The sequence below is a fragment of the Mirounga angustirostris genome, unplaced genomic scaffold (assembly GCF_029215605.1).
Source record: "Mirounga angustirostris isolate CCGP_5_RB_7025 unplaced genomic scaffold, mMirAng1.0.hap1 SCAF_10, whole genome shotgun sequence".
NCBI lineage: Eukaryota > Metazoa > Chordata > Mammalia > Carnivora > Phocidae > Mirounga > Mirounga angustirostris.
This window is the reverse complement of record NW_026991718.1, coordinates 104,410,638-104,425,502: the sequence shown is the minus strand read 5'-3', so window position 1 is coordinate 104,425,502 and position 14,865 is coordinate 104,410,638. Positions and strand designations below refer to the sequence as shown.

At 39.0% G+C, this 14,865-nt stretch overlaps 1 protein-coding gene across 7 annotated transcripts in view; it reads left to right on the top strand.

The window, feature by feature from the left end:
• Positions 1–14,865, top strand: part of PLCB1 (phospholipase C beta 1) — a 683,394-nt gene that overhangs the window by 586,957 nt on the left and 81,572 nt on the right. For all 7 annotated transcript variants that reach the window (XM_064572834.1, XM_045885403.2, XM_064572835.1 and 4 more), the window contains 4 exons: positions 6,659–6,735; positions 6,845–6,934; positions 7,586–7,643; positions 8,068–8,154. In XM_064572834.1, the coding sequence (XP_064428904.1) occupies positions 6,659–6,735; positions 6,845–6,934; positions 7,586–7,643; positions 8,068–8,154 (312 nt within the window). The remainder of the gene's footprint in view (positions 1–6,658; positions 6,736–6,844; positions 6,935–7,585; positions 7,644–8,067; positions 8,155–14,865) is intronic.

The following is a 14,865-nucleotide window of genomic DNA, read 5'->3' as shown; positions in this document are numbered from 1 at the left end:
GTCAAGTTTCTCTTGGTTGCAAGTGACAGAAATCCATGTTGAACTAATACATATACTAGAAAAATGCACAGGGTAGATCACATAAGGAAAGATTGACCATCCACAGCATGGAAGGGAAGGGATGGAGAAATGGATGCCAGAAATCACTGGCAACCCTTTCTATGTCTGTCTGCCTGTCTGTCTACCTGTATCTCTCCCCTTTTCTCTTTGTTCCTTTCTCTTTCTCTCTCTGTCCTTTTCCCTCCCTCCCTCCTTTCGTTCCCCCCCCCCCCCCGCCCAGTCTCCCTCTCTCTCTCCTGCTTTTCAATGTGTATTAGCACTATTATTTTCCAACAGCATACAGGCTTCCCCCTGTCAGAAAATATAAGCACCAGCCCCATCTAAGTTACATTTCCATCTCCAGTAGCAGGTTGGGAAAATCTGGAAGAAAGCCTTATGAGGGTCATGTGATTGGCCAAACTTGCAACCTTAGGCCAATCACCTGTTGTTCAAGTCAGGTTATGCCTGGTCCAACTTGGATCAGTGTCTCCCCTGGGACCAGTTACCTTGGTCAAGGGATAGGGATAAAGAATATAGTAGCTCCCATGGGAGCCACATTGGGCACAGAGCCAGTTCTCAGAAAGCAGAACTTCTTCCTGGAGAAGTAGTGTTGGGTAGAGAAAACCATAGGTGAGCCCCAACTCTCTTTTTAGTGTAGGAAAGGGACAAATTATTGATGCATATGTATATATAATCCCATTGCCAGTTTTATGGGAGTCTGACAATAGTGGCATATTATTAACAAAGACATAATATTAATCATTCTACCTCCTGGACCTTAAGTTGAGGAAGAGTAAAAGAAAACAGTAAATATCAAAAAGGCAGAATTACAGTAAGAGTGACAGTCTTTTGGAAATAGCTGGAAAGGGCAGAATGCTAGAGGGAAGGGTTTGTCGTATGGAAGAGTGGGGGAGACCAAGGTTAACTGAGCATGATGGAAAGACAGTCACATATCTGTGACATGTTAAACATATTAAACACAGAGATGTTTTCCTTTTTAAAACACATATTCTTTGTGATTCTACAGAAACAGTTTTCATCAGTTGCATGCAAAAGCCATGTTTTTAAAAACATACCTGGATTTCACAATAAGGCATTTGTTTCAAAGAAACAAAATTTGGCTTGTTAAGTACCCAAACCATATAGTTTTGAAAGTATTTCCAATAAGACAGCCCATGGCTTGGACATGATGCTTCATTGTTGCCACCAAGGTCAGGATCAGTATAGTTTTAAAACATAAAAGATTCATTCACAACATTTTCTGAGCACCTATTTTGTGTAGAGCCTGGGGTTCCAAAAAAATTATTAAGAAAAGGAGTTTGCGGGGCGCCTGGGTGGCTCAGTCGTTAAGCGTCTGCCTTCGGCTCAGGTCATGATCCCAGGGTCCTGGGATCGAGCCCCGCATCGGGCTCCCTGCTCGGCAGGAAGCCTGCTTCTCCCTCTCCTGCTCCCCCTGCTTGTGTTCCCTCTCTCGCTGTGTCTCTCTCTCTCAAATAAATAAAATCTTTAAAAAAAAAAAAAAAGAAAAGGAGTTTGCAGTAGTGACATTCTTTTAGGGAGCAATAATAAAATAAGAACACACAAAGGTCAGTATCGATAATTGGCATCTTTTACAAAAGCCAGTTAAGGGGCCAAGCCTAGAGTTATCTGGGCAGTCAAAGGGGAGTGTCACCAAAGGCTGGTTTAGTTAGAAAAGAAAGGGGCATGGACAAGTGGATCCCTCCACTAGTACCCACTCTCTTAGTTAGAGCAGCCCAGCGTAATGGAACTTTCTGCACTCATGGGAATGTCCTATATTGTGCTATCTCCCATTCAAATGGAAATATCATCAAGGTGGAAGAATAACATGAGAGAAATTATAGAAGCAGGTGTGTGCCTGGACAGTTCAAAGAGCAAAATACTGCCTAGGTTATTGGGTATGATGAATGCTAGCCAAGAAAGGAAATTTGGAGCCAGAGCATAACATATTTGGGGATAGAGGGCCAGTTAAGGCTTTGGTACATACAAGAAGGAAAAATATTTGGGATGGAGTGGCAGGAGTAAGGAGAGACTGAGGGCAGGAAAGGTAGGAAAGGAATTCTCAGAATCCAGACCAGAGTTCACAAAAATCTGCATCAGAATGCCATTAACACAAAGCCGTGAGATACAGGTAACAGGAGCAGTTCACAAATCTCCATGACTTGCTGGATGTGGAAAGTACACAAGAAGGAACTCAAACATAATGTCCACTTTTGAACTAAAGGATGATAATTATGGGAAAATACAATGACTTGTCTTCTGTGCGAGACAAATCCTAAACTTGCTTGTAGAAATGTTGAGATGCTGGTGAGCCATCCTCAGGTAGAGTTGGTCAAAGGCAGTAGGTGATGCTGAAATGAATTGAAGCCCCTAACAGTGTTGAAGTGACTGTGGTAATTGCTGGAGATACTATAAATTAAGAAAAGACACCTTTGTGTGAGAGTGGTTGGCAACAAGAGGATAGGATAAAGTCATGATCCCCAGCTGCATGCCAAAGACACCCTGAAGCACCATGTTGAACTCACAGGGGCATGATGGGATATTTTACATTTTTTTACAGAAACAGCAACATCTGTTGGACACTGTGCAAAGTACTACTATTAAGTTTGGACCTAACTGTTTCACGAATAAATAGAGCTGTCCTTTTATTTCTTTTAGCCTAAGGGTACCATTAAAAAATTACTGAGATCCCAAGGACACTGTGAACTAAGAAACACTATGAATCTCTGGAATAGTATAAGTTAAGTCCTGAGAAATGGCCAATAAGTCTAGTAACAAAAAAGTTTTTGTAATCTTAAAGCAAAATCAGGTGAATTCCAGTGGTTGAAGTGGAAGTGTCATGGTGGAAATGAAGAATATGGGGCTGGGGCATTGAAGCTTTGGAAGCAGCAACTGGTCTTCCATTCTAGGGGTAGAAATGAAAGGAAGGTCCAACGTGGAACAAAAGTTCAGAGTTCTTGAAGGGTAAGGGAAACACAGATGGGTTTTTTTAATGCAAAGGGAATGTGTCCAGGGCAGAAGACATTTTGAGACGAGAAAATGAAATGGTAGATCAGGTCCTGCCACAGGTTGGAGAAGAAAGGATGGAAAACAAGGGCGAGAACCTTTCTCTTGGAAGGAAGGGTAAGGAAACCAAATTAGGGACCTACAAAGTGGTCTAGTAGGACTTGTATGTGTGTTTTTCCTTTCAACTTTCACAACCACCTCAGGAGGGAAACATTATCCTTATATCAGATGTGAGGGAGCTGAGTTTGAGGTAATGAAGAGAATGTAGATAAAATGCCAAAGATCTTTTGAGACAGAAAAGAGGGAATTTGAGGGAATGTCTTAGTCTCTTACCATAGATTAAGTGGCTTAAACAACAAACACTTGTTTCTCACAGTTCTGAAGCCCAAAGTCCAAGATGAAGCCAACAGCTCCGATGTCTAGTGAAAGCCCAGTTCCTGGTTCACAGATGGCCATTTCCTCATGGTGTCCTCACATGGCTAAAGGGGCAGTAGAGCTCTGCAAGATCTCTTTTATAAGGGCACTTATTCCTATCACGAGGGCTCAAACTTCATGGCCTAATCACCTCCCAAAGCCCCACCTCTTAATACCATCACATTAGAGGTTAGGATTTCAATATATACATTCGGGGGGGAGGGGGGACACAAACATTCAGTCCATAACAGAGGGCTTCTTCTAGATTGTTTCCATCTTTCTCAATGATCTAGACAGTGCCTCTCAAACTGTAACATGAACATAAATCTCCCGAAAATCCTATTTAAAATCAGATTTGGATTTAGTTGATCTGGGGTAGGGCCTGAGAATTTGCATTTCTCTTGTGTTCCCAGGCAATGCCAATGCTGCTGCTGACATGGTTATGCTACACTTTGAGTAACAAGATCTAGAAAGCCAAGTCATTGGCTCGGAGTTTGCAGAACAGTGCCAGGTGTTTAGGGTACTTGAGACATGTTTGTTGGATTGTGGCTAAATTGGGTGGTTTAGGTAAAGGTGTGTGTTCTGGGAGCAAAGGAAGCAGGAACTCTTCCAGAGAAAAGTGAAGCGCAAGTGCAGATGGTCTGAGGGAGGGACAATGAGGAAGGCCAGGGGATGCAGCAGGCAGGGAACCTCTGTGGAACTTTGAGGGAATGTGGTGCTGCCAACTGTACAGGAAGGTGACACCAAATCAAAATAAAAGTCAGAAATGGGTGGGGACAAGGGCTGTGGGAGCTCAAGCTCAAGCGTCTCCATGCCTGGATGGTGAGGTGGCTGAGGATGAGGGCAGGAGGTGGAAGGAAAGCAAGAAATGTGAGTAGATGCCGGCATAACCAATAAGAGAATATTCTGGAGTCAGGTGAATGATACAGATGACAAAGTAGAAACAGAAGTATGAAGGCCGTTGAATTCAAAAGCATTGCTGGGAGATTCAACAATGGTCTGCAGAATGAGGACAGGCCCATGGAGACCTCCAAGATCAGGCAAAATATCCAAATCACCAGAAATTTTGAAAATACTGATTTCCAGGCCCTCCCCCTAGACCTTTGGAGTCCATAGGCCTAGGTGCGGGCCCTGGAATCTGCATTTTTAGGAAGTTACCCAGGAGCGGTTCTGATGTTGCAGCCGAGGTTGGGGATAACCCTGTTAACTCGTCGGAGTGAATGAGAGAGAAGAAAGATCTTGAGGGAAAGGAAAGGCGCTGGGTGCATACCCTCAACTGGAGTAGAGATTGCAGGAATCCTCGAGGAAATTTCCAGAGTCTTTGCACACCGACATTTTATGTCTAGACAGCTTGATAAATGGCACTACAAAGCTGTAATATTTCATGATTTCTTTAATTGTGATGGTCATGATCAGGCAGTCTCTTTTGAATGATCAAATAGGTTTGCTGCTGATCCAAGTCCCAGTTCATATTTGCTCAGATTTAATCCACTTCACAGATGAATGCATCAAATTTCACATTAATGTTAAGTTAATGTGCCTTCCTTATTGTAGTTCTCTGAGAGAATTTCTCCCTTAAGTTTTTATTCTCTTACATAAGAAGGGTTTTTAAATTTTTATTATTTTATTTTATTTTTAAAGATTTTATTTATTTATTTAACAGAGAGAGACACAGTGAAAGAGGGAACACAAGCAGGGGGAGTGGGGGAGAGAGAAGCAGGCTTCCCTCTGAGCAGGGAGCCCGATGCGGAGCTCGATCCCAGGACCCTGGGATCATGACCTGAGCCGAAGGCAGACGCTTAACAACTGAGCCACCCAGGCGCCCCAAGCAAGGTTTTGGTTTTTTTTTTTTTAATAATTTATAAAATCATAATGAAAAGAGCATGGGGTAGTGGTGAAGGCCACAAGCCACGAAGCCTGATTTGTTGGGTTTGTACCCAGCTCTGCCACTTACCACCTCTGTGGCTGGGAGCCCAGAACTTGAACCACACATGTCAATGTCTTCCTATGTAAAACAAAGATAAAAGCACAACCTCACAGTGCAGCTCTTAGAATCGAATAGGAATTGAATACACTTAAAACTCTTCAAACTGTGCTGGCCAGATGTAAATTAGCAATGAAAGTGCTGGGACTTTGATTAGATTGCCTTGTCCCTGTTGCAGCAACCACTTATATTAAACTGGTCAACTTACCCTGCTGTATCTGAGAATCTCCATCACTGGCAAACAGCAGTGGGGGGCTTTCAGAGGAAGCCCACACCGTCTGCCTGGGGCTCTAGTCAGAAGGATGGAGTCCAGTTACCACGGCTGCCTTAGTCATGACAGAAGGTTCTATAGGTTCTTCATGTGGAAAAGAGAAAAAGATGGGGCTGGAGGGCAAAATGGCCCTCATGTAACTGATAAGCATTTACTGAGCACCTACTGAACACTAGGAGGTGTGGAGGGCCAAGGATATGCAAATCCAGACACAGTTGCTGCCCTCTGGAAGCTTGGTTTGATAAGAAAATAGATGCAAAACAGTAAAAGAATTGCTTTCATGGCATGTATGAAAATTCAATGGTACCTTACCATAGAAGAGAAGTTCTGATGGTCTTTGGAAGTTACCTACACAAGGACGCAAATATCGATTTCTATCTAAGGTGGGCAATTCATGGTCCTCGAAGCAATTAAACATGGATTAGGTGGAAACCAAGAATTCCAATTCATGGTTGATTATAACTTACATTCATACCATCTTCATATGATTTTGAGCTTCAAAATTGTCTATATCTCCAAGAGACAAAGGCATTGATCATCCCATTTATAACCCAGAACTTGTAAGTTCAGAAAATGTAGCACTCTTGACCAAAATCATATTTTTGATGTCCTAGAGTGGGGACTGGAAACTGAGCCTCCATGTTACTTGTCATTGCACCGAGCCAAGCTGCAGAAACCAGCACAATAATCTAAGGAATCCCGTTTAATTTAAAAGGAGAGAAGAAGAAGACTTTCATATTAAAACCTAGATAATGTGATGGTTTTAAATCATGTCTCCCTTGCCTGGTAGATGCCTGGTAATTTTAACTATTGTTAAACATCAGTCAGAGCTTTTGTAACTCCAGATACCGCTGTCTGGGGGATCCAGGGGAGAGGGTGCTTTGTTTAAGATCATGTAAAACAGCAAACACATTTTCTTTCCCCAGCTTATTCAAAAATTGACGGATGTTGCTGAAGAATGTCAGAACAATCAGCTGAAGAAGCTCAAAGAAATCTGTGAGAAGTAAGCCTGCATTCTCTTTACAATGGGTTTGTGTCTATAAACGTGTTGCACACAAACTGCCGTTTCATTTATCTTTTTTTTTCCCCTTTTACTTACATTTTGACTTCAGAGAGAAGAAGGAATTAAAGAAGAAAATGGACAAAAAAAGGCAGGAGAAGATAACAGAAGCTAAATCCAAAGACAAAAGTCAAATGGAAGAGTAAGGAGAAAGAACCCCTTCTCTCCCACCTGTCACCTGGGGATTATTTTATTCTGTTCAGGATAACAGCTTCTTAACCACCTAAAGACACATCTGTGAAATTTCTCCTCTAATTAACCTTTCAAAAGATCCCTTTAGTAAAGGTTTTAACATGGAAGTCAAAGAGCAGTTCAATAAATGACTAAGGCACACCCAGGGATTTTTCAGATAAAGATGGAGTAAAGAGTTGCCCTTAGGAAAAAACCCAGTCCTCAGTTCCCATACTGTCGGGCAACCTTCCCAGCATTTAGCTTGCTTGCCCTTGGGCAGACTGTACCTTTCTTTTTTTTTCTTTTTTTTCTTTTTTTTTTAAAGATTTTATTTATTTGAGAGAGAGAGAATGAGAGAGAGCACATGAGAGGGGGGAGGGCCAGAGGGAGAAGCAGACTCCCTGCCGAGCAGGGAGCCCGATGCGGGACTCGATCCCGGGACTCCAGGATCATGACCTGAGCCGAAGGCAGTCGCTTAACCAACTGAGCCACCCAGGCGCCCAGACTGTACCTTTCTTGAAGTAGCGATGAGATTGTGGAAAGTTGTGTGAACTTCCACCTGAAAGTCTGAGATTCACCTAGGATGATCTCATATAATAATCTAGTTGTCATTTGCTCTTAGGGAAAAGACAGAGATGATCCGGTCGTACATCCAAGAGGTGGTGCAGTACATCAAGAGGGTACGTCAGTTAACCTCTCTCTGTTTTGCAAACCATGTACGAATGTTTGGCAAGCACAGTGTGAGCCTCTGAAGGGAAATGCCATGCCTTGTATCCATTTATCACCAGCACCCAGAAGAGCTGCTTTAGTTCTGTAATCAATGTTTCTGTAAGTTTAATTGCAAACCTATATATAAAAAGGCTCATCTAAACATTAACAAAAATGTAAAAAAAAGCAGAATCTATAGATCACCCTACCCCACCCTGTGCCCCATCACTGAGGACCAACACTTACCAACAGTCTCCTACACTTGTAAGGGCAGTTTTTAATCAGGATATGAAATAATTCAATGTACGCCATAGATCTGAAAAGCGTTCAAGTTTTTCTGGAAACATTCCCTTGAATGTTCAGATGAAAATTACTTTCTTTGTAACTTTCTTATAGTTAGAAGAGGCCCAAAGTAAACGGCAAGAAAAACTTGTAGAGAAACACAAGGAGATACGTCAACAGATCCTGGACGAAAAGCCCAAGGTAAACTGAACCAAATAATAATACACAATAACTTCATTTTCTTGCCATTCAATTAGAATAAGACCTCTGTAGGTCATGTACCTTGCACACAGTCTCAGATCTGTTCTTACATGGTAAACTCCTCTATCTTCCTCAGCCATGGTGAAAATCTTTCTAGCAATATTCAATACATATTTATCATCAACTGGTGAGCTTTACACATTGCAAATGCTCGGAACCCAGCTCCTGACATCTTGGTTGCAGTTAGTGTGAGGTGTGGTTCCAGGTATCTTTGAAGTACCTTCCCTCTCTCCCTGCCAGAATAGGAGAATTAGAGGAATTAGCTAAGCCTCTTCTGCTCTGATAAAATATTGTAATGGTGGACTCTGTCCAGCAGGGGATGTCCTGTACCAAAATCACCCTGGTTTTTTATCCAAAAAATGTTCTCATAAACCAGAAAAAAAACCAAATCTTTTTTCCCCCTGTAGTAATAGTTTATTGTAGCTCTTCTTTAAAATTACCTTATCCTTATTATTTGGTCAAAATCAAATTCATGAATATTAACTTTAAGCAAACTGATCATCTGTGAATCAAATACTTTTAGGTTGGCAAACAGCATCTTGATTTTAGATCATTACATACATTTTGATTCATCACTGAATATTTGTCTGTGAAAAATGCGCTTTTCAGTTTTATAATTATTCTATGCGTGGTTTAAAATATCTACTCTAAAAGGTATTGCTATTCCATACAAGTACTCTATGAACCTGCAAAGCTTAAAAGTGTTATTTTCGTTTCATGGTATAATCCATTCATCAATTTACTTCTTATAGAATTTTGGGGGGATAATTCTAAATATATTTTTGTGGTTATTTCTGCTCTTCTCCTTTTGTATTTATTAGAGATTTATTTAATATTTTTAACTCCTATGTTGCCTGGCAATATAGATGAAGCAGTAATGAAAATCTGAGAATTAATAATTACTTAAGTATGCTGCTAATTTTTATGGTTTTCATGTAAACATGCAATTTGAATATTCTTAGCCATCATCTTGGGTTGATTATGCATTAGTAATAGTTTTAAGATAATTTCAGAAATTGCTATATTTTCCATTTAGGATTGATCTTTCAAAATGTTTGGAGCAAAAGATCCAGGTCCAACTAGAATTTAAGAAATGCATTAACACCTTAATAATCAGTCCCAGGTGATATATTCAAATATATACATTTTCAATCCATGCTGTCTGAATTCACATGTCATTATTTTGTTCACTGACATAATATACCCTGGTTAAAATTGCTATCTCATTAACCAGTTTTTGTGTTAAAAAAAAAAAAAATCTCTCTTGTGAGACATTGTTCTTCCTACAGAGTTTTATTTTGCTTTGTTTTGTTTTTGGTCTAAAAATGTCAGCTACTTGTCTTATAGATACAATGCAATCACAAATGTGTTTCAGTTATGTAACAGTATAAAAAACCCTAAAAAGATTCTGTTACTGTGGTAGGTCATCATGATTAAAATCAACTTTGGTAGGTGTTAAAGCACCTTTAAACTTCTACACTGGATATAACTAAGCACTAGAAGAATAAGTGTTGGACAACTTATCAGTCAAGGTGCATTCTATAGCAATTTTACAGAAAACCCAGTTAAAACTGGCTTACACAATAATAAACTTAGTAAGTCCTGTTATTGGAAGTTTAGACATGTCAGAGTTTGAGGATGGGTTAATCTAACAGCTCAGCAACCTCATCAAGAATCCAGGTATTTGTAGAATTTCCACCATGCCATCTTACTTTGTTGCCTTTCATGCCTAAGCTGTAAACCTGTTGTCACAAGATGGCTGCCATAGCTCCATGCATCACAACATTACATAAAACCATTCAAAGGCAAAAAAGGCACTGTCTTCATCTTATAGGATTAAGGAAAACCTTCCTAAATCTTCCTGATACCCTTCTCCCCATTGGCTAGGATTGTTCCATATACCCATTCCTAAAACCAATCATAGGCAGGAGAGTGTCATTTGCATGACTCGCTTAGTGCAATTAAGGCTCACTCAAAGGGGTGGAGGGGAGTCCAGCTTCTCCTCAGTGTCATAGTCAACAGGCACCTGAACAAAACTGATGTTTTCTTATCAAAGAAATAGAAATAGCAAATAAGTAGGTAATTAACTGTGTGTGCCACTACCATATTTATAACAATTTCCCATTTCTTCTTTTTTGGCCTCTTAGCAAGAGATCTGAAGTGTTTCTATAAATTTATAGTAGTTCTTTTGCCTTCATTTTTGTTTTGTTTTGTTTGCAAAATTCTGAGCCTGTCTGCACATGATCAGTTTAGTCTGTCCAAATATAGCTAATAATCAGAATCAAATGGTGCTATGGACTGAACTGTGTCCTCCTAAAATTCACATGTTGAAGCTCTAACCCCCAAAGTCATGGTATATGGAGAAAAGGCCTTTGGGAGGTATTATGTTTATTTATTCTATTTTTATTTTTTTCATTTTTATTGACATATAGTTAATATACAGTGTTATATTAGTTTCAGGTGTACAATATAATGATTCAACAATTTATACATTACTTAGTGCTCATTATGATAAATGTACTCTTAATCCCCTTCCATTCTTCCATCCACCTCCCCTTTGGCAACTACCTGTTTGTTCTCTGTATTTAAAGTCTGGATTTTTTGTCTCTCTCTCTTTTTTTTTTATTTGTTTTGTTTCTTAAATTCTACATATGAGTGAAATCATATGGTATTTGTCTTCCTCTGTCTGACTTAATTACCTTAGCATAATACCCTCTAGCTCCATCCATGTTGCTGCAAATGGCAAGATCTCATTCTTTTTTTATGGCTGAGTCATATTCCATTGTATAAATATACCTAATTTTTTTTAATCCATTTATCTATGGATGGACACTCAGTTTGCTTCCATATCTTGGCTATTGCAAATAATGCTGCAGTAAGCATAGAGGTGCAGGTACTTTTTCAAATTAGTGTTTTGGGGTTTTTGGGGGGGGTAAATACCCAGTAGTGGATATATTGGAGCCTCCATACTATTTTCCACAGTGGCTGTACCAATTTGCATTCCCACCAACTGTGCATGGGGGTTCCTTTTTCTCCACGACCTCACCAGCATTTATTTCTGTTGCCTTCTTTATGACTGTAAATAGGTACCATAATGATATCTTTCTGCTTTTCATCCATGTTGCCTTTATGATCATCTTGTGTCCGGATTTGAAGATTGCCTGGAGATTTTTGATTTCATGTCAAACAAAAGCATTTCTTAAGAGGTGTTCTTCAAGGCTTAAAAAATGTTGTGCTTGGGAACCATGATTTTAACAAAAACTAAGAAATCATGACAGTTAATATTGTAGGACACAGTGGCTAATCAAAAGAAATGTCTGTGATAAGAAGGAACAATAATAAACAGTGAAGTGAATAAGATCAACTATAGGTTATGTGGAGAAAGAACAAAGCACAGGGCAGCAAATATAGGCAAGTGAAAGTCCAGGCCCGAGTAGCATTCATCCATGCTCCTGGTAATTGTTGGCTGTGGACCAGAAATAGGATAGCACTGGCTTTGAAATAATCCCTCTTCACATCCAGTATCAGAATGGCCTTTGAAGCTCAACATAGATATGAGGGAAATTAACAAAAGCAGAAACAACACAGAAAAAATAGTAACTCAAGGGAATGAAACTGAACAGCAGTGTTTATAAAAGAGGTTAACGGAGTCACTTGCATTCAATCAGAAAGATGAGAAGGTGGAATGATTTTATGACATCTAGAAATTTATGAGCTGTTACATCACTGAATGTTGGACAAAGTAATTGAGTTGACTCTATAGTGGTAATATTAAAGATAATTGCAACCTTCCTATGAAGAGGACACATGACAAACTTTGCCAGAGGTTACTGAGGGGAGTAGAGTTCCTTCTTCAAGTATTTTAAGATGCAATAAGCAGTTTTCTACCTTGAAACCAATAATAGCTAATCTTTTGCTTACAGCAAAAATATACACTACATGGCATCATATTTCTTCCCGTTTGTCAGTTTCTTTCACCAACATGTCAAATATAATCACTTAATTTCTCTTTGTCCACTTATTCTAACTAATGTAATAATGTGTTTAATGTTCCTAACCTCCTCCAAAACAGGGAGGAAGATATTTTTACATGCCTATATTCTCCTAGTATTATTATTTTGAGCTGTTCTGAACCACAATCACAAGCTGCATAATTTTCCAAGCCTTCGATAACCAAACAACTCTTTTAAAATCGAACAAGTATTTTTTAACAAAAGAAATTTGAAAAGCCAATTGCTGAAAGACAACACTTCTTCAATGGCAAGTTCTGGCTGGATGTAGAGCAAGCTACATATGAAGATTAATTCAAAGTGTAACCTTCTAACCTTTTACTCATCCATGGGCTTATGATCTGTAAGTATCAATCAACTAAGTTCCTAAAATTGTTACCATCCTCCAATAGAGCAGTCAGAAGACAACGTGCCTCAGTCAAAACCATTTCATTTCCACACTTAGACCAAGAACGTCCATCCTACTGGCACATATTTGGTAGGGAACCAAATTTGGCCAGCCACAGTATGAAAATTTATTTTAGAATATCCAACTTTGTGACATGCACTAAGCCTTTTTCATATGTAGAGTCCATTTTTTCTCCACTAAAAAAGAGATTAATGAGTCTATCCCTTTTGTATGTAATTTTTGAGGGCATTGGGGAAAATGGAAGTAGGTGATTTCTAGAGGCAACTTATGCAATAGATCAATATTTTGGCCCTCAATTTGATGTAGAATTACACTGTGCATTCCTGTACATAAGTCCATCTGAAATTTCTTAAGTTACAAACAACAGTAGACATCCTTGAAAGAGAATATTTAGTTCCTTTTCAGTAAAGTTCTAAATTCTGAAGAAATGTTCGGTTGCATGTATCCTAGCAGTGAAATATTTTATTCAATCCCTGAGTGTATGCTATTTTCAGCTTTGTTCCAGGTCTGTCTTTTTATGAAATCTATAGCTACAGAGTTCTTAAGATGGATGCAATAAACCCCACCAATTATATAAGTGACATAATTGGTTTCCTTGGGATTTCCATCCCTGGATTTGCCAAAGCCAATAGGAAAAGGGTATATGTGTAGAAAGGGTGATAGAAACAACTCACAACCCAACTGCCAGTAGAGAGAAACCATAACTTCTGTGGTCACGTTCAACTCTAAACTGATTCATTATAAAAAGGACATTCTGCCTTTCTCCTGAACACTTCAAAAAGATTTATTTTAACATGCTGAAGCATCGTTAATCAGAGTTGCCCTGAATCTGCTGCAAATATTCCAATGTATATTGATCACTTCGCAGCTACTGGCTCTCATTACAAGAAGAATCATCTTTTAAGGGGTCTTTTTAATGAACCGTTTCCATAACCTCATAAAACAGTCAATAAATGTGGAATTTACTTTTTCTCTGGCATTTAATTTGTCTTTGATGCTTCTTAAAACAGGTTTACTGTTTTAAATTGAGCTCATCAATAAGAGAGAACTCCAGGAAGCTTTAGGGCATTTTAATTTATAAGCGGAAGAACATTTCATCATGTGGCCTACTGGCTCTTATTTATTTATTTTTTTTTCCTCTACCAGGGGAATATAGACTGATTTTCCTCATTTCCCTGACATCTTTAGAATGAACAGGATGAGTGACTCATCCCTCTGGGTGAAGTTAGTCTTGTCAGACCTACCACTGGGCCCTGAGACAGAACTCTCAATGTTGTGATTTCAGTCCTGCCTTCCCAGTGTTCAGGGAGAAAGAGACTAGGGCATTTAAAGTAAAAGTTTCTTCCTTACATGATTCATTTGTGTATTCCCTGATCCTTTGTGACTCGATGGGGAAATGTGGTTTCTCCCTGCCATCACTCATTGGACCTTCTCAATGAAGCTAGACCAGAGATTGCAAACTGGCTGCCCATTAACTATGTTTTGCTCGTTGTCAAGTCTTGGTAGACCCACCCAATGATTTGGGTTTTTTGTTTTTTTTCTGTGAAAGAAACTTCTTTTTCATTTGATCAATGTGAATAATTACCTTTTTAAAAAGTGTAGCTATTCATTATTTTCTTGAATGTAAAGCTTGGATACATTGAGTCTCCTTCTGGGCAATACTAGAACATTAGAACCGTTTGACTCTGTCTCCTTATGATTTATTTTTGAAATTTATTAATAATTGTGTACACATTTCTAAACAAATAAGACTTTTTTATTCTATGTTATACAGTCAGTGTTCATTTAGACTTATCTACATATTCACAAGATTTTTTGTTCAGCATTCTATCTTGTGTCTCAGACTGTCCATTTGGGACCATTATCTTCTACATCCTTTAGAAGATCTTTTATACAGTCTACTGATGACAAACTCTGGGGTTTTTGGTTTTGTTTTCATTTTTGTCTGAATATGTCTTTATTTTACCTTCATTCTGGAAGGATACTTTCACTGGGTATAAAATTTCAGGTTGACAGTTATTTTCTTTTAGCACATTGAAGATAAAATTCCCCTGTCCTCAGGCTTCTCTTACTATTGAGAAGCTGTTAGTCTCAGTGTAATTCTTCTGGTAATAGCTTGCATTTTTCCTCCTTTTCTTGCATTTAGGACTTTTTTTCTTGTGTTCTGTGCAGTTTTTCTAAAATGTATCTAAATACGTGTTTGAGGTGACTAGATGGATAATTTTCCTCACT